We start from the raw sequence: 22,930 nt of genomic DNA, 5'->3' as shown, positions 1-22,930 counted from the left end.
TAATGACCAAATTGCCCGTATTTTCGCTGGAAGAAAATAGCGTTGCGATCAAAAACTAACTTTCACTTCACTTTTTGTCATTGTGTAAGCCGTGTCGCTATATAAATGGTTTATTTTGCTCTCTTTGTGCAGTTACATAATTCGAGTCACTGTCACGAACGTATGCGACTGTAAAACTACTGTATGCCTGTTTGTTTGTTCAACTATCACGCAAAAAAATGTTGGCAAAATGCAAAAGACTGGATGAAAGATTGGCTTGTTTATTCTAAGCATACGATTAAATATTAAACTAAAAAAACTACTATGAATGTGATTTTTTCTTTTGTCCAAGAGACATAGCTATATTTAGAAAGCTATACAGATAAGACACCATTTCAAATACACTAAAGTAACAGAAGGTCCTTTATAAGTGGTCTTTCATTAGATACAAGAAAATGGAGAAATAAAATCTGTCGTTAACGTGGACGTAGCAGCGGACAAATCGTAGTTTTCCATTCAAGTAGGTATTGAACTTAGGAACATACCTTCTCGCGTGATCATAAATAATTATTGGTTGTGTCTGTTGTTTCGCATAGAATTCAATTATTTTAATACCTTTGTATTCTACATAAATAAGAACATGCAAGAAATAACCGGTTAATTATTCAAATCCGGTTTTTTGTGGATCCATTCTTTAGTGCATAAACTTTTATGTGATTCTAAATTTGCATGCGTTCCGGATAATAAAATTTTCCTATAAAATGTAAGAAGATTTGATTGAAGTTTTATTTATATACTGTAAATATTCACCAAATCTACTTTTGAAAATAAATTCCGAATAGTTTATAACAAAAGTTCCAGAATTATCTTTATCTGGTTCTTAAAATTCAACTATATATTTTTTTGTTTAGGAGGGGTAACCTTCAAAAGGTATTCGAAGCCGTGGGAGCGACACGGGGTATTGTGGGATTCATGCCGCATAAAACCCCTCTGGTGGCCGTCCTCGGCGCTGCGTAGAGGACTTCGAGATTTCCAAAGGAATCGGAGTAATCTTAGGGTGTTGTTGATTCAGTAATTTCGGTAACCGCGCGATTATTCTGCATTTTATTTTGAATAAGTTCTTATCAGGTTGTCTTAAAGCACCAAAGAAATTTTAAGTTTTAAAACTCTTCTTATATTAACATACAAACCAATAACAATAATATGCATTATTCAGAAGTTTCATGGTTAGATTTAAAGAATATGTAGTTATTGAAATTGTATCAGAATTTTATTTCGCATTCAGCTGACTTCCGGTACTTAATAACCGGAAATTTGATGAAATAAATTAACCATTCGTTAAATTGCATATTTTAATTCGTACAATAAGTAAACAATCGAAAATCTATTCACGAAATGTATTAAAAAAAAAATGTCTTGAGCGGCTTGGAGTCTTCGATTTTTATTTAGGACTGCTAGTGGTATATAGGCCTCCGGCGAAGTTAAATGACTGCTATTCAATAGAATCACGACTGGTAGCAACGGCCTACCTCGTGACCCGAACCATGGAAATGGACGGTACCAGCAATCAGCCATCCAATTCCAGACTGCTTCCGTCGTTGCTCAACTTTGTAGAGCGGCTAAGCTCTAGACAGGCCGTGACTATGCGTGCTGCAATTTTTTTAGTTACATTTTAAAATGTTAAATCCTTCATCAGTAATAAAAGACCACATAACATAAGCCATAGTTGTTATTAAAACACTTAAAATCTCAATAGACCACGTAACATATTGGTAGCTAACCTTACTACTGCTGTTACCGAAGCTGTGGTTCAACAACGTTCACCTTGAACTAACAGGAAGCATTTTTGCTTGAGCTGACCTTCATAAACCATCGAAACCAGTTACGAGTTACATAGTTGATAAATCTGATGAGTTGGTCGTTAATTGATTCATATACATTCTAATGTTAGAAGCGATTATGTAGTTTTGTGGCACGAGATTTGTTTTATCTTAAAGAGGTTTTGGTCGCGGCTTCATTTGTATGCACGCTATCTGCATGATAGAATTTTTACGCAGGATTTTTTAGCTATTATCACCAAAATTGCCTCTAAATCACGTCTGTTCTGTTTAGTCTGTAAAATAGATAGTATTTGTAACGTATGTATCCTGCCTGATAAATATTTTTTACTCACAATGTGAACATCCGTTCAATACCATTTGAAAGGTGGTAGAATGAGTCTGATTCAACCGGGTAGGTACTATTGTCACCTGTTTCTAGCGTGAGGAAGTTCTTGTATTACGGTAGAAGAATGTAGATCCCGGCTTACTACATATGCGACTTTCTCCATTTTCAAAAGTGGCTACGCAATATTCAAAAGTGGCCCTGTTCAAAAAAGTTGATTATACGTGTAAGTAAGAGGCAGGGATCACTAACCAACTTTTTTTTTTTGTTTACGAGGGGGAAACGTTCAAAAGGTACCCGTTGCCGTGTAAGCGACATAGAGTTATGTGGGATTCTTACCAACTTACCAACTCGTTTGCTATTCCAATCGTATTAATGTACAGATCCGACTGTTCTTAAGTAGGCGTTTTAGAGCAGACAAATATACATACAGACAAAATTTTAAAAATGGGTATCCAAAATTTGTTTGAATGATATCAACACAAGCAAACGAGTTGGAGAACGAAATTAATTCACAAATCACAGACAACAAATCCTTTATTACTTTAGATAGTTAACTTAAAACGGTAGTAACTGAGTTTTCTAACTATTGAAGATCGTCAAAACTACATTAAAAAGTTAAAATGTGCTATTAAGGGCATCTGTGATCAAGCTTTACTCGTGATGAGTTTTAAACGAGCCTTATCAATATTGTAATTTGAAATAATTGTAACAATGATGTTCTTTTGAAGGAGTTTTAGAGCAGCGTTTCCCAACCTTTTTCAGTCCACGGACCCTTAGGAAATCAAGCACATTTTTCACGGACCCCCTTAATAAAATGAAGAGCAAAAAAAAAAAAAAACAATCCCAGTCAAAACATAATTTGAAAGACCGATTTACGTATTTTGTTTTTGTTTTTTTTTTTTTATAGATTAATAATAGTGTTTTACATCATTGGATGCATCTTTTTTTTATTTTTTTAAAATACCGTGTGCTTAGATCACGTTTTTGTAATAAAACTGGTTTGCTGATTTTTCGTTTTGCGGCCCTTTTGCATTTAATGAGTAATTTATGTATGGTCCGGAGATGACACCGCGGACCCCTATACATATACTCGCGGACCCCCAGAGGTCCGCGGGCCACAGGTTGGGAAACGCGGTTTTAGAGGAATATTTTGCTCTCACTTCAAAAGGAATGTGGGCAATAATGATGAAAGCAAAGGATTTCTTACAAATTCTGTCCTTCATATTATGTATTTGTTTATAGATAAGTTAATTTGATTGAAACTTAATATGGGCTAGTGTAATAGGAAATAGTGATAACCTAGTGGTTTTAAATATGCATTCTCAATCGATGAGTCCGCGGTTCGAATCTTTTCGTTTTTCCATCGGGCATTTTGTCAATTAATTACCTTACACGCCTGAGAGTTCTTTAAATAGGTCTCAATCTAAGAGAACCCATACCCAGCAGTGCGACAGTAATGGGTTTACGACACTTATGTTAATATTGATGATGATGATGATGATCCGCGTGGGATAACGGACACTATAACGGTCTTACATAAAGAGGGGTAGTAGTCTTTTAAAATTACGAATTTTGCACAATCCTGTGTGAGATTCGGGTTGGGAGTTTGTTCCAAACTAATCTCACAACAATTCATCAAGGAGGGAGTTGTTTCACAAATGCTAAAATCACCTCATGAAAGTAATGGACTCTCCGTAACGCAGGTTATTACTACTGTGGCGACCTCCCGCTACTCGTCAAGAGATGGCGCCACGAGTATTCTGAACCACGCTATCGAAGTTTTCTAAATATCCTGCATATATACAAGTTCCGAACTGAGACTGTCGGAGCACGGCCGCTCCCCGGGCATGATCACATTGTTTCGAGCTCGGCCCAGTCCTACTTTGTATTGTTACTAAGACATTTTCTTGAAATTCTCTGTTGAGTGACGATATCTTTCCAAGAATAGCAATGTCGCTATGTACCCGAGAGCGTAGCGAGAAGGTGGCCATGTTGCACCTCTGACTCTTTTACACGGAAAATGATGAATAACTTTACCGATGCTAATGACACACTGATCGTGTCCCGGCGGGAGATCTCCCTTTGCCAAACTACAAAAAAAATTTAACTAACAAGCACGACTCACACATGTTCTGTTCAATGAGAATAAAATAAATAACTGACAATTTACGTCACTCCCACATCGCACGATAATTGATGGGTTGTATACTGAGTACCCATTATACATACTTTAGTATATTTGCTTTTTATATTTACCGGAACGTATTGCAAACAATGTGTAGATTTTGCACTTGTGTTTTATATTGTACGGTAGTTCGACTCCGGCGGCACCACCGACACACCTATTTCTGCCTAATAATAACAGTTTAGCGTTGCAGTGTTCTGGTTTGAAGGGTGCGGTACGAGAGACATACTTATCCTAGTCATTCCAGCTTAGTTCTCTAAGTAAGGTAAGGTTCTCATCTATGGGTGACCTTAGGTAGGAATCTCATCTTATCTGGGGTTAATTACAGATCCATGAGCGCCAGTAACTTACCATCGGCATGTTCGTCTACCGCTGCATCTGCCGCAAAACAGCAGCAAGGGGTTTGGAATTCTTTTCAAAGTGTGCAAGATAAGTAGCAGATTCTTCTATTTGATTGGTTTCGTGAAAACAGCGTAAAAATGAGACCCTTCTACTAAGCCTCCGCTGTCTATCTGTAGCACTAGTATGTTTCAGCCAGGGAGTTACCTCTGTAACATATTTTTAACGTGGAGTAGTTCTTGCGTTATATTGTAAAGGTGTGGATGTCGGGTGCCTTACATATGATATGAAGCAACCTTAATCGTTAAGATTAAGAACGCACCTGGGATCGACGTCAGGTAGAGCTCCAGGGATTCAGTTAGAGTTGTTCATAAGCGGCACTGAGCGTACCATTAGATAGACTGCATGATTTGCTACTTTAATCTTATAAAAAAATATATATTAAGGCATCTAAGCTCGACGGGACACACCCAAATTATTAATTGCACACAGTCACACACACACACAAACAGAGCACATATTTGAGAATGCGTTAATCGGCATCTTTAACTTTTGCGCTTTTGACTATATGTGTATCCCAAATATTGTAACCCAAAAAAATTACTAAATACAGTTTATTATGATTATGATAATAACATTTGTAAAATATTCCAAAAGATCCCACGATTGCAAACTTTACTTACATTACACCGCATATCTAAGCATATTTGTAAGCGATATATTGACCGTGTATCTATTTAATCAAAAGAAAATTCCATTGAGAACCAGTTCTGTGATCTGTCCGAACTCCGAATGTTACCTTACATAATAGATTGACCTTTCGGAATAATTCATTCAATTTATATTTATAAATATATGCTGTTTTGTCACTTTCTGCTGTTATTGAATGCAGAGTTTTTTTGCACTTGATAAAAGGAGGAATGAAAGTGGTTGTCCTGTATTTTTAGTATACAGGGTGAGTTTTTCAAATGGGACTTCAGGGCCAAATCCCAAACTATAAGGATTAGCGAAAATGGTGAAAGGAGTTACGAGGCCGATTATGATAAAACTAAAACTACATCATTATTTTTTTTTAAATATCTATTCCCTAGCTAGGAATCGAACGAGTTTATTTTGAAAAAAATAATCACTCTCTATATTATTGCACTATCTGATAGTTGCTTCTAAGGAACATATTCTAGGAAGTAATGTTATGTGACAAATCAAGGGAAAAGGACATATGGCTAATTTAATGTATTTTTTTTCAAAATGAACTCGTTCGATACCCGGCTAAGGAAAAATATATAAAAAAAAACTAATGATGCAGTTTTAGTTTTTATCAAAATAGGCCTCGTAACTCCATTCAGCACTTTTCGCTAATCCTTATAGTTTCGGATTTAGCCTTGAAGGCCTATTTGAAAAATTCACCCTGTATATGTTCGACGGTTATACTAGGCAACTTGCGTGTTTTTCTTTGAAATTATTCTTAGCGAAGAAGCTCCAAATTAAATATTGTGATGATCTGATGATTACCTAGGTAAAAATGGGTAGGTGTGTGAATGCAAATACACTTGGCCAGCGCTGTGGACTTATAGCCTTAAACTTCAAATTTAACTTGATCTTGAATCGCAATAGGTAATTTTCCTGATTACGTGATCACATCACTGCAGATAAACTAAATAATAAAAAGGCAAAAAAAAGACTTCGAGTATGTTAGAGTTTCACGTTATGTGTTATTTTAGAGCTTTATAATCATTATTGTATTTTTATCTTACACGGTAATAATAATGTTGATATAACTTGGTTTTGTAATATTGGGGCGAAGTTTTTTTTTAAAATTCTTACCTTGGAATAAAAAATCCTTTCCTTACTTATCTTATTAACGATGTACAAAGATCAAATGTATCTAAAAAGTGTGTTTTTATATACAAACGTCATAACCCGTTAAACGAGGAAACATAATGTAAAAAATCATGTTTTTGTCAAGTTCGCACCTTTGTCATTTTTATTATACTGTTAAAATATGCTGGCAAATAGATGTTATCTGCGTCATACCTCACAAAGTCGCTTAACGTAGATCAAGATTAAAATGTCTTTCATAAGCACAGATTATCTTGCTTAAACGGTGAGGGAAAACATCGTAAAACCTGCACACCTGACTCTAAAAAAAAGTTCTCAAATCAAATAGTTAGGTTTCTACCCGACAGGTGGCGCTGCTATATAGTCTATATTTTTTTAGGACACATTACCCAGAACCATTAAAAAAAGATCGACTTTTTTTTTCGAAATTTTAAATAGACCACTCAACATTATGTGGACTGCATTTCTTTATTATTATAAAAAATGAAGTAATATAGGTAGTTTAAGATCACGGTCACATGACCTCAATTTTTTATGCGTACAAAAAATTAGAATACTGGACCACGGTCGTTGATGTTCAATTAATCTAAAAAGTTTGTAAGTATTGTTAAAACCTAATCTCGATTACATGCTTCATGCAATATTCTTATTGATACATTTTATTGTTTCAAAGATTCAAAGATTTTTATAGAACATAAAACATTAATTCACAAATAGTAATTGTTCCTAAACGACTGCTATAGTTGAAAACTGTGACGCAGCCATTTACGCCCACCTCTGGACAATGAGGAAGTATGTTCTGCTTATTGAACTAATACAATTTTCTTTTACAACTATAATAAATATATATGATTACAAATACATTTATTTAATTACATAATAATAGTTATAATTACAGTTCTTAGAAGAGAATAGCCAATAACTTTAATATATGTATGTGCATGGGTGCGTGCGTGTATGTATGCGCGCGCGCGCGTGTGTGTGTGTGTGTGTGTGTTTGTTGTGTGTGTGTGTGTGTGTGTGTGTGTGTGTGTGTGTGTGTGTGTGTGTGTGTGTATGTGTGTGTGTGTTTGTTGTGTGTGTGTGTGTGTGTGTGTGTGTGTGTGTGTGTGGGTGTGTGTGTGTGTGTGTGTGCGCGCGTGTGCGCATGTGAGGGTGTATGTGTGCTGTTTACGTCGATGTTGTTATATTCCAAACATTCTTATACGCACCCACGCGTGTCCAATTTACATGCGTCAATTAAGCTGCTACATTTTGTTTGCGATCCGTCCAATGGGAAAAGTACCGTAAGTAAAAGGAAATGAAATTAAAGTGGTACATTCATGGTTATTACGCTAGTAGTGATAGAATTATGAAAATTATCTTTCAGACTAACTTTTTTACAGTTCCTTACCCAAGGAATATAAGCTGGGCCCTATTTTTATACCAACGCTGTCTATCCGTCTGATACAGTGCTCTATCTTCTGAGTATTAGATAATCACTCTTAGATTCGATTTTTACGGAGCGTGTTTTAAAAGAAAATAACTTGAAGTATTTAACTACTTACCTACAATACTAAAAACAAAATAAACGAAGAGACCAGCTTTACACTATGTAAACTCATTATGAACCAAATACTTTAATAAATTATAGTGTTTATGTCTAATCTTTGTACAATTAAGTATGTATATGAAATCTTAGAATATATGAAACAGTTGTTGTGTTTATGGTTCGTTACTTTGGTACGCCGAAATGGAATATTTTTAGCTTATTATGGCAAATAAATTATTGGAAAAAATAATAATATTTTACTCCAAAGATTTCTTACATTAAAGTTTAACATTTATCACCACCACATTAAAACACCACATACTAATGTGTGAGATATAAAAATCTACATCTAAAATATTTTTATAATAAAAAGAGTTGATTACTTACAAAGTAAGAATTAAGTTGGAATATCTCGGATAAGAGTATTTTATGTTACTTAAGTTCCCTATCGGTTAAGTAGAATATATGTTAGAATTAGTTTTTCAAAATGTTTATAATTTAAAAAAAAAAAAAAATGATAATTTAAGTAGGTACCTATCTGTAAATTACGTGGTTATGTTTTAAGTGTCTATTGTTTACATCTGCAGCGTATTTACGTAGCGTATTAGCGTAGGCAATGATCTTGGTAGGGTCACTGAGTCAGCTGTATGTAGCAATAGCAATGCATAATGTTGTATTACATGCATTGTAGATCATCGTGGTAGTCTTACGCTGACGATCTCGGGTTTGATCCCTGGTCAGAAAGTCCTTCTGTCCCTGTAGTTTCGGGACCAGAATATGGCTACGAATATCCCCTGCCTGTCGTAAGAGGCGACTAAAAGGGGGCTTCCGGGGTTGCGGGCGGCAAGAGTGGGTAGCTCGAACCGCCCGGTAAGCGACCCCGGGAAGGGCGGCGGTATGTGTGGTCGCATACCGTCGTACGCACCAGACGGTGTGGCGAGCGGCAAGCTCACCTGGGCAGAGCCCGACGGGGCAACGCGCTAAGAGGACTCCGGTTGCGTTCCTTTGGAGATCCCGGAGCCCTCTACGCAGCGCCGAGGACGGCCACCGGGGGGGTTTTAGTGCGGTAAAAATCCCACATAACCCTGCGTCGCTCCCACGGCGCCGGGTACCTTTTGAAGGTTTCCCCCTCGTAAACAAAAAAAAAAAAATGGTCAGAAAGTCCTTATTGATGAATGATGATATTCTGTATAATAGTGGTTGGTAACGAGGTAAGTGGCAATTGCCGATAATAGACATCTATTATTAACCTCAAATAGGATAGAGTTCTGGCTGCGGTCGGCGACCCCAACCCCTGAACACTAAGGGTCTTACCAACTTTAAAATCAATTTGGATTTCTGTTCTGGGTCTGGGTGTTCATGTTATCTTTGTTCGACATTGTTTTCGGATTCGTCTTAAATGTGGAAAAGGCAATAGCAATAGGGATTTTTATTTTTATGATTATTCTCTAGTTATTGTTGCTTTTAAGAACTAATAGACTTAATTGTAGGTAAGCTAAGATAAGCTGGTATATGCGAAGCTAAGCTAAGATAAGCTTGTATATGCAAAGCTAACCTAAGATAACCTTGTATATGCGAAGGCCAATGACCTTACGTTTGTATAAAACTGTTACTTTATAAACATAGATTAGTAAAGATTACTCACTCCTAACAAGAAAATGTACCGAGTTTTGAGAATTGAAATAGTTGCGTAAAAAAGTTTTGCCACGTCTCCGTGCTAAAATTTCCCTAAAATATCTGAAATAATTATTTATTTATTACGTAAATTACCCATTATTAGTTATTTATTCGTAAATTTTCTCTAAAAATGTTTTTATTTGTCAAGAATTCACAAAAAGAACTTACTAAAATAAGCCGTTTGTGGCTTCATTCAATTTCAAGGCGGCGAAGTATCTTTACTAATCTATGTTTATAAATAGATTAAGTGAGAGTCGATTTTTCAAGTAAAGGGAGGAAACCTTTTATTATTTTGTTAATTTGATCGACCTTGACTATCAGATGAACGCGCAAAATCTATATATATAAAAGAAAGTCGTGTTAGTTACTCCACTTATAACTCAAGAACGGCTGAACCGATTTGGCTGAAAATTGGTAAAGAGGTAGATTAGAACCAGGAAACGGACATAGGATACTTTTTATCCCGTTCGACCGCGTTTCCGTGAAGTCATTTTATAACTCAAGAACGGCTGAACCAATTTGACTGAAAATTAATCGAGAGGTAGCTTAGAAGCAGGAAAAGGACATAGGATACTTTTTATCCTGTTCGACCGCGTTTCCGTGAATAAATAAGAGTTGAAAGTTTGTATTAAAGTCCCCCAGTTTTGATGCAAATATATATGAAAATTGGTATTTGATAGGATTTCGATAGAAAGTAATTAAATATCTATTTTACGATATTTGCAAAATCAACCCTTAAGTTGGTTAAGTAGGGGTTGGAATTTTATATTAAAATCCGTTAATTTGGAAGCAAAAACTGTAAAAATTTGCATTTGGCTTTAGAAGACACTTCGTTTAGAAATCGGCAGATTTTGAAGCAAAGTCTTTGAAAATTGGAATTTAGCTTTTTGATTCAAAATAATAGAACACATTTTTCACCGTTTTTGGAAAATCAACGTTTAGGGTCGTTTAATCGGGTATGGAACTTTAATTTAATATCCGTTAATTTGGAGCACTAAGAAAATTATCATAAGACATAATGAAGCATCTGAGTCACTGTTTGTTTTTTTAGATCAACCCTTAAGACTGTTATAAATCGCCTTTCTATTTACACACCTGTTTCAGCATTTTTAGCTATTCAACAACCCGATTAGAGTACTATAAGTAAATAAACTTTCTTTAAAAAAAACCGTTATTGAAGTTATAGGTACTTCTTTTCGCGTGTTTGTAAAAAAAATAACAAAAAATACAACCGACTTCTATGTCACTAAACACAAAATAATTCGAACGAAATATATTGAGCGCCGACTTCAGAAATATGTACTAAACCAACATTTATTTGAATTATTTTTTACTATGTAGTGACATAGAAGTCGGTTGTATTTTTTGTTAAAATTTTTTTTACCCTTTTTAGTGATGACATAATAACATTTATATTAATACAATATAAAATTGTATAAACGTGATCATGAATTAAGGTACGGTCTGAATTTACATTGATTGGAACCGCCCGCTCGCAGGGCGCTGCCGCGCCCTGCCCGCTTAGTTTTATATTGTCTTATGTGTTCCAACCTAACCTAACTAAATAGTCAATGATTTACAATTTCATTAGAACCTCCTACACCAAATATCTTCAAACACGACTCAATTATTCCCATCGGTTGAGGAGTTACATATTTTGTCTCCGAGCCACATTATCAGACCCTTAAATAGTCAATGATGAACTGACTTTGTAATTTCATTAGAACCTACAATAAAAAATAACACAATAAAAAAATAATTATTAAAATCGGTTCACTAAGGGGAGATCCACAAATTACGTGAGGTGTTTTTTTGAATTTTCTGTCCCTCCCTCCCCCCCTGGTGAGATGTCGTGAGATTTTATTCAACCCCCTCCCCCATCCCCCAATCTCACGTGAGATTTTTCAAAATGTGCGTTTCTTAAATATGTAAACGTGTTGGAGTGTTATTGTAAAAAGAAAAAAAAAATGCTTCGTACTTTTATTTACGACTAGTTAAGGCTAGTAATCAATATTGCTGAGTTATAAGTGTAATAAAAAATTAACAATAGAATACTTAAATCGTAACTAATGCGATTAAATTATTTTCTTTCGAACGAATTAGTGAATGATCTTAATCGTATTACAGTTATGCTTAAATCTTAAGCATGTAGAATCTGGATAATGGGTCAAAATAGTATAGTTTTTTTTTTGTTTCAATAAGAAAAAAAATTGCGTGATATTTGCCGAGACCCCCCCTCTCTCCAACGTAAGATTAGATGAGATTTGACTCGACCCCCCCTTCCCCTTAAACATCTTACGTAATTTGTGGATCTCCCCTAACGGCGGAGTAATTCGTGTACATACATAAAAAAAAGATACCGGCCGAATTGATAACCACCTCCTTTTTGAAGTCGGTAAAAAAATAACAGAGTGCAGAGAGGTAGAGTGAATTTTATTTAATTGTATTTTTTATTTTCCTGTTCTCCTGTGGCCATTTCCTAATATTTACCAGTAGTTTATGGACATAATACATAAATTACACGAGTGAAACCACGAGGTACAGATAGTCACTCATAATTAGGTGGTACGAAGTTCACCGGGTCATCTAGTAATTTATAATTATAAAGCATTAATATGTCAACAGTTACGTTGATATACTCGTATTTAATTACACAAATTAAATTTTCGCGGAAGTCTATCATATTTTATATTTATTTAATTAGATTTTTTATAACATATTTTTGCAAATTAATTCTTTAGGGTATTTTTTGGAACCTTTATCTTGAATCTGCCATGATAATTGTATATTAACTATTATATATTATCCCACTTATTTAGGTATAGAAATACCGTAATAATTATTTTACGTAAAAAATTAGTCATCGAGAGAGGCCTTTGAAATAAGAAGAGTACAAAAAATACGCATGTAAAAATTATTTATTAAGATAATAGATATAAAAATATTCCGATCTTAATAAGAAACGATATTTAAAATTTTGTATTTTTTTAATCCAAAACTTTAAAAGTAAATAATATCATTCTTATTAACTTGTGTATTAATTGTAGTGTAATCTTTATATATACATTTCTTATGTGCGTGTGTATGTAACTGAACGCCTCCTAAACGACTGGACTGATTATGATGAAATTTGTTGTGTGTGTTCAAGGGGACTTGAGAATGGTTTAGATTCACAATTTAGTCCGTGGGTAAAAGGTTTTTTAATTAATTTTTAAGTAGGTATAGAATCGGAAACTATGCATTTGATTCAGTAATGACCTTTAGCAAAGTTGTTGTCCAAGAGACCACGGGAGTTGGTAAGACCAATTTTCGACAGATGGCACCACTGTTATTCCAATGCAGGTACAAATTTTCCGTTTTATGTATGTCATATTATTTCTTTAAAATGCGGGCGAAGCCGCGGGCACCACTAGTATAATATAATTCATAATAGATGGCGACATATTTTGGCTATTATTTTGTAAGTACCAAAAGAGGATGCCAAACACCTTATGATGGTCTTTACTGCCCATGGACATTTGAAACTTCACAGCGAACACATAATATAGTTGTTTCATTCGTGTCAATAAATATTACTTTTTTTTATAATATAAGAGTAGCAGACGAGCATGCAGTCCACCTGATGGTAAGTGGCTACTGCCGCCCATGGACATCTGTTATCAACCCCAGATAGGATTAGATATTCCTACCTGAGATCGGCCATAGATGCGCCGCTACCCCTGAGGACTAAGCTGGAAGGCCTCGGAAAAGTCTATCTCCCTTGCCACACCCTTCAAACCGGAACACAGCAGCGCCTAACACTGCTGTTATTAGGTAGAAATAGGTGTGGCGGTGGTGCCGCCGGAGTCGAACCACAAAGGGTTCTACCACCTTCGATTATGGTATTGTTATGATGTTTTATTACACAAAAATCGCCAGTTAATCGCATTGTTTAACAATAACAAATGAAGAAACTGCGAAAGATAAATAACATCTTTTGCCCTTGATATTTATCGTTAAAAATGCCAGAAGGTAAGTTAATAATAGACTTGTTATAATTAATGTGCTACGGAAAAATCCTTACGATTAAACGCAGATGTAATTCTTCTAATTATTAAGGTAGGTATTTAGTGTTCTTTAATTATATAAAGGTTTTCCTCCTAATTAACATAACGTAACACTAACATACTTGTCAAGCTGTAAATATAGTAGGTAATTAGTAACCTTGATGAAATTTGCATTGTAATGTAATTCGAAAATTAAATATTGACTCCTTAGCTGGTATTATGCTTTCTGTTTTCTCCAATCACAGGCTTTACTTTACGAGATTTGAGTATCAAACTAGCATGAATCCGCCTGTTGGTAATGTTCAGGAAGAAAAGATGTTCTAATGAAAGAACCTCTATGCTATCCAATATTTTCTATTATGATCATAGATTAGTAAAGATTACTCACTCCTAACAAGAAAACTTAACCAGTTTTGACAATTGAAATTGTCACTGTCATCTATTCGTGTTTTTGCACCACTTAACTGCGCATGTCGGCATTGTTTCGCGTAAATTACACCATGACAGCCATTAAACGGCTGACAGAATTGTCAGCCGTTTAAGCCATTTACTGGCTTCCTTCAATTATAAGACGGTGAGATATCTATACTTATCTATGATTATGATCATAAAAATTAAATAGTAAATAGTTTTTTTTTATTACAATGCTATACAAGATAATGAATGTGTAAAGATATCAATTTTTAATGATTTGTCCCTATTAATATATTTATAGTTTTAAGCAGTGATAGCCAAGTGGTTAAGAAACTCGACATCTTTATCGAGGGGTCCGAGGTTCAAATCCCAGGCAATCTGATTTATCAAAGTTATCTGCGTATAAGAAATTAATTATCACTAGCTTAAACGGTGAAGGTAAACATCGTGAGGCATACCTGAGAAATCTTTAAAAAAGTTCTGAAACTTATGTGACGTCTGCGAAGTATTGACTATTTTTCCGACAAATCTGTAAAAGCACATCGAGAAATATTGGGGGAACATCCGGAAAACTTCATCCAAAGCCTGTCACAGGTTGTAGAGGTAATGTTTATTAAAGAGGCTGACAAATCTCCGAATCTTTTCTTAAACCATATCTTAAAAATGTGTAATATTAAAAACCTTTCTTACGATTTTTATGAAAGTGTTAGTTAATTAAATTAGTTTTATATAATGGAATATCTATATCATCAATGTTTGTTCTATTAATTAAAAATTGAGCAAGAAACTATCAGTGAGATATATATAGATCTACCACTACCACCACCACCACTGATTTAAAGCATTTATTATATATTAATCATAATCGTCATCATTATCAATCTAGAGCTATTCCACAATTGTTTTCATATCTTTCTATTCAGATTAATTGTTTGGCTTTAGCACAGTACAAATATGGAACAGTATGGAAACTAAGCCTATTCCATATTTCTATTGTGGCTGAAGTTTATTAGGTTGGTAAAAGTGCGGATTGTTTTTTTAAATATTAGGGATGTAGCAAGTAGTTTTTTACGATAACTTCTTGAATGAAGTGAATTGAATTAATGTTAATATTTTTAAAACGTGTAAGTATAATTATGGAAAATCGCAAGCAGGGGGATTGAAGTTCATAACATCAGACTATCACTGCATTTTCTGCTCGATTCCAGGGGACGACTCTATAATTGTGTAAGAATATTAAGTAACCCCTTTTTTCCAAATTATATTTTATAATTTTTCTAATATGAAATAATTATGTAAATACCGTTATCTTTTCTGTAATTTACATTTTCGTCGTAAAATTGTATGTGTATTAAATCGGTACTTGTCATCCAGAAATTGCTTATGTTTAATGTTTACATAAAAAAGTTTCTCTCGCTGAGGACATTTGTAAGCACAAACACCTATATTATTTATTTTTTTATTTATGATAAATTTTACTAACATAGCTTGTTAAGTATTATACTTAAAAATAAATACTAACAAAATATGAACCACGTCTGAATTAAATGGAAAATGAAAATAATTGCTAAGTTATTTTAATTAATACAACAGACTTACCATTTCCGTTCATGGTCTCCTTGGTCTCTTGAACTTGCACTTGAAGAACAGCTGGAACCGGCTCAATGTCGATGTTAGTGTCGTTTATAATATTATCGATATCTCGATCAATGTCGATAACATGCACCTCACTATCGCGTACGCTAGCGTGTGGCTCGCCTGACGCCGGCATCTCAACTAAACAACTAAACAACTAAAACTTAATCGAAACACTTCGCGTAGTACACGATATGAGTTAATATTCGAGAAGGTTTTTTCTATCGTTTTGGTATTTTATAAATAAATATTTTAGTATTTTTGGTTGTAGGTTTTTCGTATTTTTACCAACTTATTAAATTTAAATTATCGAATGGGCATTTTCACAAAACTAATTTTAGTGTCGACGGGATGTATATTAGGTAGCCAGAGCTAACTAAGTACTAACCATCTACCATTTAGTGAAGCAATGTGCGATTTGTTAAATTCCCTATTTTCTTTTTCAGTCAACATTCACGCCTAAGAAATAAAAACATTCACGGCTTCAGATAGAATCAGTACCCTTACCATCAGTTTTTACGTTTCGACAAATATCACTGTTTTGGTATTTGTTTACGTATTTGCCCATACAATTTCCAATCAGCGCCCCTAGCGGATTGTGTCAGAACTTGGAAATAGTATGGGCCAATACGTAAACAAATACCAAAACAGTCATATTTGTCGAAACGTAAAAACTCATGGTAAGGGTACTGGCAAGAGTGACCATAAAGTATCAGATGGACTGCATGTTCTTTTGTGTACTATTATCTTATAATAAAAAAAATTACACCTATATAAGTTTAATCCATCCACAATAAAGTCAGTAAATTCTGTGGTGAAGCAAGGACGCCGTTCACATACAGAGGTATATCTTCATCTACTTCATTTATATAGTTCATTTTTTAATTAATCATGAAAGACCCACAGGTGGCAAGGACGGATCGCATTTGAACGATACTTCATCATGATGACTAAGTGCGAATCGGTAAACTTCACACACATTTTCAGAACTTTATGAATTTGGCAGATGTTTTATGTGACCGTTAAAGGAAGCGATAATTAATTATTAAACGTGCTAATTCATTGTAAACCGTTGTGCAATGGGTAACTGTCCAATACAAGGTTCATCACAAAGTTCATTCTAAATAGGGACGGTTATTGTCTCACGCATAGATTAGTAAAGATTACTCACTCCTAACAAGAAAATGTACCCAGTTTTGAGAATTGAAATAGTTGCGTAAAATAGTTTTGCCAAGTCTCCGTGCTAAAATGTCCCTAAAATATTTGAAATAATTATTTATTTATTATGTAAATTACGCAGTATTAGTTATTTATTCGTAAATTTTCTCTAACAATGTTTTTATTTGTCAAGAATTAAAAAACAGAACTTACTAATTAGCCGTTTGTGACTTCATTCAATTTCAAGGCGGCGAAGTATCTTTACTAATCTATGGTCTCACGTCTAAATATGTTATGGTGTGACCCACTACCCTGAAATTCCGCAACATGTCAGGAATCGATTTATGCCCATTATTTATTATTAATCTTTTCAATGTATTATTTACCATAGATCGACATTGGACAATATCTGCCTAGATTTCTTTTTTAGGTATAACATAGAAGTAGGTAATGAATATGCGGTTCACCTGATGGTAAGTAGCTACCGCCGTCGGTAGACCTGATTGGTCCGCTAAATAGGCGCTAATATATAATATAATAGGCGCTTAACACTGTTATTATAAGTGCTCTCGACGTCGAATTATGAAGGATCTACCACCTTCATCCATCCATCCATCATCAACCCATTACTGTCCCACTGGTGGGTACGGGTCTCCTCTCAGGATGAGAAGGATTAGGCCATAGTCCACCGCGCTCTACTATCTTATTGTATTATTATTATTAAATATTTAGGTACATGTGTTTAACAGCGTTTATTTATTTTATTACAGGATCAAAAAATAATACCTAATTTACTTTAATGTACAACTCTCGTTAATAAAAATATAAATATATACGAGTTTAAAATATGCATGTATGAAGGAATATTCTGAGTAAATACAAAAAGATTTAATGAGGCTTCGTGAGAAACAAACATTAAGTCATTAATATTCATAATAGCAGACCTAACCTACTTATCAACTACAAACTTGTAAAAAAGTTTATGTAATACTAGCTGTGCTCCGCGGTTTCACCCGCGTTGAAAAGAAACAGGGGCACAGCTAGTTCTAAAAATAAGTGGCCTAAATTACACCTCATTACATCTGCTACCTGCCAGTAAAAGTCCCGTCAAAATCGGTTCAGCCATTTCAGAGATTAGACCGAACAAACAGACAGACAGACAAAAATTTTAAAATATGTTATTTTGGTGTATGTACCGTATATACATATATTCATGCATGTAGTAAAAAGCGGTTATTTCAATATAAAAACAGACACTCCAATTTTATTTATATGTATAGATAAATAAATAATAAATATAGTTTTTTATAAAATATTTAACGTTTAAAAATAAACTAAGTAATTATTTTGGTTATATCAGCATCCTTGTTTGAATGATGTTTTTTGTTTTAATCTGCTAATTAATAGCACTAAACCATTATAATAATTACAAAAGAAGAATAATAGGAATATATTTAAAACGTAACATAATTATCTTCGTAATATATGCATGACACTTGAACCTACCTGTTCTTTATACCTATTTACACGCGTAAACTAAGATTTGTAACTTTAATCTTATGTTCAATGCTGTTTATATAACTCTTGTTATAATTGTTTGAATTTGTATTTATAGACGATTTTGTTTTACATTCAATAATCTAGAAAGAATATGTAATACACAAAAATTGTCAATCATCAATCTTTGGTTGGCATACTTTGGATAGAATTCAAAGTCGAAACCAGCAAGATTTCAAGATAATGTTTGATTCTAATCGATAATTTCCACGCTTAGATCCTTTTAATAGCTCTGGAAACGTGTCAACCTGGAAGGCTGTATTGTCTACGTTTTCTACACCTACAGCCAAACTATGATTCTCTGTGTCGTGGGTGCCATGGACATACACATAGTGCAAATACATACGCAAAACCCTCAGACCGCCAAACATAAATCTAAAATAGTTATTTAGATCTGTCTGGCCGCGGATCGAACTCGGGACCGTTTGCGCGTCACACTGGTATGGTGACAGCTCCGCCACATGGCTTTTCAAGCATCATACATACCTAATCTTCAGGGTATGCTGTGGATTGAGCCGTAGATGGTATATTACGAATTTAATTGGATTGGATCCATGGACAAAAGAAGTTTATTTAGTTATAAGCATAGTTTCGTAACATAAAAGGCACTTCAATAAATACTTGGATATGTTACAAGTTTTTTGCGCGCCAGAATTATGACTACTCCCATCAGACCGGTTTGTCAGCGTTAAAATTAAAAACCTCCTCCTTTTGAAGGTCAATGAAATGACACGAGAACGAGTTTGTCTCTGGTGCGAGTCTCGGCAGTTGCGATTACGCTCAGATATTCACGTCGTATTGATTTTTTTGGATATATTTGGCGTTTTTACCACTGACTCGTTTTGGTACAAACAAAACTTAGTGTGTTTTAGACAGGGGCCCGGCTTTAGGATCTATTTCATAGATGACAATAGTGCAGGCTCTGTATTCCTGTTATTGGAACAGTATGGAGGTACTACTTGAGGGTAGGGGAGATAATGCATCGCGCTTGGAGGACTCCGGTTGTGTTCCGTTAGAGATCACGGAGTTCTCCAATAAGCGCCGAGGACGGCCATCGGGGGGGTTTTAGTGCGGTAAAAATCCCACATAACCCGGCGTCGCTCCCACGTCGTCGGGTACCTTTTGAAGGTTTCCCCCTCGAAAAAAAAAGAAAAAAAAGGGGAGATGATAACTTACTCGTTACGAACTTTCGTGAATATCAAGGGAAAGATCAGGTTAGATTCCTTCCTGCGATGGGCCACAGATGCGCCGCTACCCCTGAGTGCTATGAAATGGCTCGGAAAAGTATTTTCCTTACCTTTTTCTTCAAATAAACAGCGCAGAAAAAGGCGTGGCGATATTGCCGCCAGATTCAAACCATAGAGGGTTCTAAGTTCTAACACCTTCGAAAATTGACCTTAACATGGGTAATGCTACCACTGGCCTTTAGTGATCCTTCAAGACTATCCTACGAAAGAAGAGAAATATCAATAAAATTCCTGAAAAATTCCGAATTTTGGGTTCCTAAACATTTTTTGATTAATGTAATTCGGTGTATCCGGAACTTGGTATACCCGTATAATAATAAGCTTTATACTCTACGGCTCTTATTTTGTCGTCCATTTGATAAAATTGTCTGCAGGGATGATGGATCATTTTGCTGGGCGGATTTATTTTCATTGCATGTCACTGTCTGTTCGCATGATGAATGAATTGTTGCTTGTCAAAGCAGGCGAGTGTTATTCGATTTTGTTATCAATTTTAGGTGCTTTTTCTGTGAAAAAGGTTTTGTTTTTTGGTTTAAGTAAGATATGGATGAGTCTTGATGACGCGTTAGAACATACTATTTAACTAAGGCACGGTTCGCATAGTGAACTTTACGTTTTTTGTTTCATAAAAATAAGATAGCAGTTCAACGTCAAGGCTTATGTAATATGCTTGAAAAGCCCGCGGACATAAACGCTTTTTACCCGATTGCAGAGGGTAATGTTTTTGAGCTTATGTACCTATCTATGCCCCATTCTTTGACACGCCCTGCAGCTCAAATGGCTTGCAAGGCCCATTGGTTTGCAGCAAATTAATATAATAATGAATTGTAAGTATTGTTGTTTTAAGGTGGTAGAACCCTTTGTGGTTCGACTCCGGCGGCACCACCGCCACACGTATTTCTACCTAATAACAGCAGTGTTAGGCGCTGCTGTGTTCGCGAGGCGTTCAGCCTAGTCCTCAGGGGTAGCGGCGCATCTGTGGCCGACCTCAGGTAGGGATATCTAATCCTATCTGGGGTTGATTACAGATGTCCATGAGCGGCAGAAGCCACTTACCATCAGGTGGACTGTATGCTCGTCTGCTACTCCTATATTATAAAAATAAAAACTTATAAATTGCATGCCTTGACAGGTAGAATTTGGTAAACCTATTCTATAACCATCGATCATTTGTACCTACACGTTTTCCTACGTGTTTTCAGGCAATAAATGATTTGAATTTGAAATTGAAAACAGTTCCAGTATTTTATTTGATTATATTGTAATACAAATCACTCAACAAAATATTTAAATAAGGCACGAAACTAGCATAGTTAATTGTATCAGGCGTTACTTTGCGGAAATCCATGCTATTAAGTTAAGATTAAAACTACTTCGCAACAATCCGCTACAAATATGTATGATGGTATATATATATATATTTTTTAATTATATTATTTGTGTATATTTTTTAATTTTTGCATCTGCATGCATCCTTTGAGGGAGGGAGGGTGGTACATACTGCATGGTTTAAAATATATACCATCATACATATTTGTAGCGGATTGTTGCGAGGTAGTTTTAATCTTAACTTAATACGAAGCTAGCAGACTAATTAATTACAATGTGTGAACAGGTTGCTTAAGAGTTGAAATGTGATCAAGAAATTGTACTACATTTTAAGTGTAAATTATTGCAATGTGCTAATGAATGTTATTGAACGTATTCGAAAGGCGAAATTACTTAAAACTCTCTCGAGGGAAGGGTTCATTCATAATATATCTACAGACTCAGCTCAGATCGCCATGAAGTGCAAAATTGGGATTAATTCTTTAATAACCTCTTACATATTCACGGGTATTTTACTATAAGATTTAATGGAAAATTAACATTGACTAGAAATATTAATAAATTAAGGACAATAAAGTCGAGAACAAAGCTCTACCACAAAAGTGTATTTTGTATGGATCCTAAAATATATAATAAACTATTAAGTTAAGATTAAAACTACTTCGCAACAATCCGCTACAAATATGTATGATGGTATATATTTTAAACCATGCAGTATGTACCACCCTCCCTCCCTCAAAGGATGCATGCAGATACACGCGAACATCTAGCCGCGTATACAAGTGGTCACGCAGACAAGTCAAATTTCGCTAAACATCTAATAGACGCGGGCCATAATGTGCCAAGTAACCATACGTATGAAATTTTACACACGGGTGACAAGGGCTGTAGACTTAATATATTAGAACAACGGGAGATTATTAAGCACAATAACAACAGTAGGATTACACTGCTGAATGAACAAATTAATGTGTCCAGCTCTCCTTTACTTCATATTTTTACCAACAATCAGTAAACAGATGATTATTCGCAGATTTAATGCGAATAATTAATCTATAACCTTATTATCACACAACTGTCATCAGTTGTTTACATTTCATTGTGGAGGGGAGGGTTGGATACCATTATAAAAGGCATGCATTAGGTTGACAGCACTCTGCGTTTGAACGCCAGACCGAGCAGCCCCGCCTGCTCGCGCTCTAAGTGTTCGCTAACCCAGATTTTTTGTCTGGCCTTTCGGCCGGTTATCGACTACTCGATTTTTATCGGTAGCGGTCCGTGCTTTGTTTATTGCCAATTTATTGGGAATAAACAAAACTCACGTCCCGACGCGTTTGAGTTGGTGGATACCTAACGGTGCCAACGAAACCAGCTAGCGTTGACCCGGTGCGCTTCTCAGACTTCTTGGTCTGAGAGAAACCGGCAGACCCGATCCCACTGCACTTGGGCTATCCCAAGGGTGACGGTAGCAGTTACTTTCCCTTAGGGGTAATTGCATTTCCCTCCCCCTCCCCGTTAGCTCCCTGCCTCGGCAGGGAGGCATCCCTGGTTACCATGGCCTACATGGTAACGGATAGGTTTTTCGAGGCTCTGTCCTCCCTCTTGAGCAAGGAGCTCAACCGCCCCATTGACGCTGTCAAACTCCGCTCCCTTTGCGAGCCCTTAAAGTCCGTAACGGATCCCCTGTCCGTTACCGATTCACCCGCATCCCCTGATGCCACCCCGAGACACGAGATGGACTTTGACGCCATCTCGCTAAAACGCCCCGCCTCCTCCGACGAATCATCGGAGAACACCCTCATCACCGCCCCCTCCTCCGACGACGACC

The 22,930-nt window shown here is 35.6% G+C and overlaps 1 protein-coding gene across 2 annotated transcripts in view; it reads right to left on the bottom strand.

Annotated features, from left to right (window-relative positions):
• Window positions 1–15,968, bottom strand: part of LOC140752462 (aldehyde dehydrogenase, dimeric NADP-preferring) — a 59,520-nt gene extending 43,552 nt beyond the window's left edge. The window contains exon 1 of one of the 2 annotated variants that reach the window (XM_073086768.1): window positions 15,776–15,968. In XM_073086768.1, coding sequence (XP_072942869.1) covers window positions 15,776–15,947 — 172 coding nt within the window. In that variant the 5' untranslated portion in view covers window positions 15,948–15,968. The remainder of the gene's footprint in view (window positions 1–15,775) is intronic. The other variant, XM_073086766.1, reaches the window with a different exon arrangement.
• Window positions 15,969–22,930: the final 6,962 nt, after the last annotated feature.

This window comes from Epargyreus clarus, unplaced genomic scaffold (genome assembly GCF_041222505.1).
Source record: "Epargyreus clarus isolate Ecla_fem2 unplaced genomic scaffold, WU_Ecla_fem_2.2 ptg000024l, whole genome shotgun sequence".
Taxonomy (NCBI): domain Eukaryota; kingdom Metazoa; phylum Arthropoda; class Insecta; order Lepidoptera; family Hesperiidae; genus Epargyreus; species Epargyreus clarus.
The sequence above is the reverse complement of the archived record's forward strand: the minus strand, read 5'-3'. Positions and strand labels throughout refer to the sequence as shown.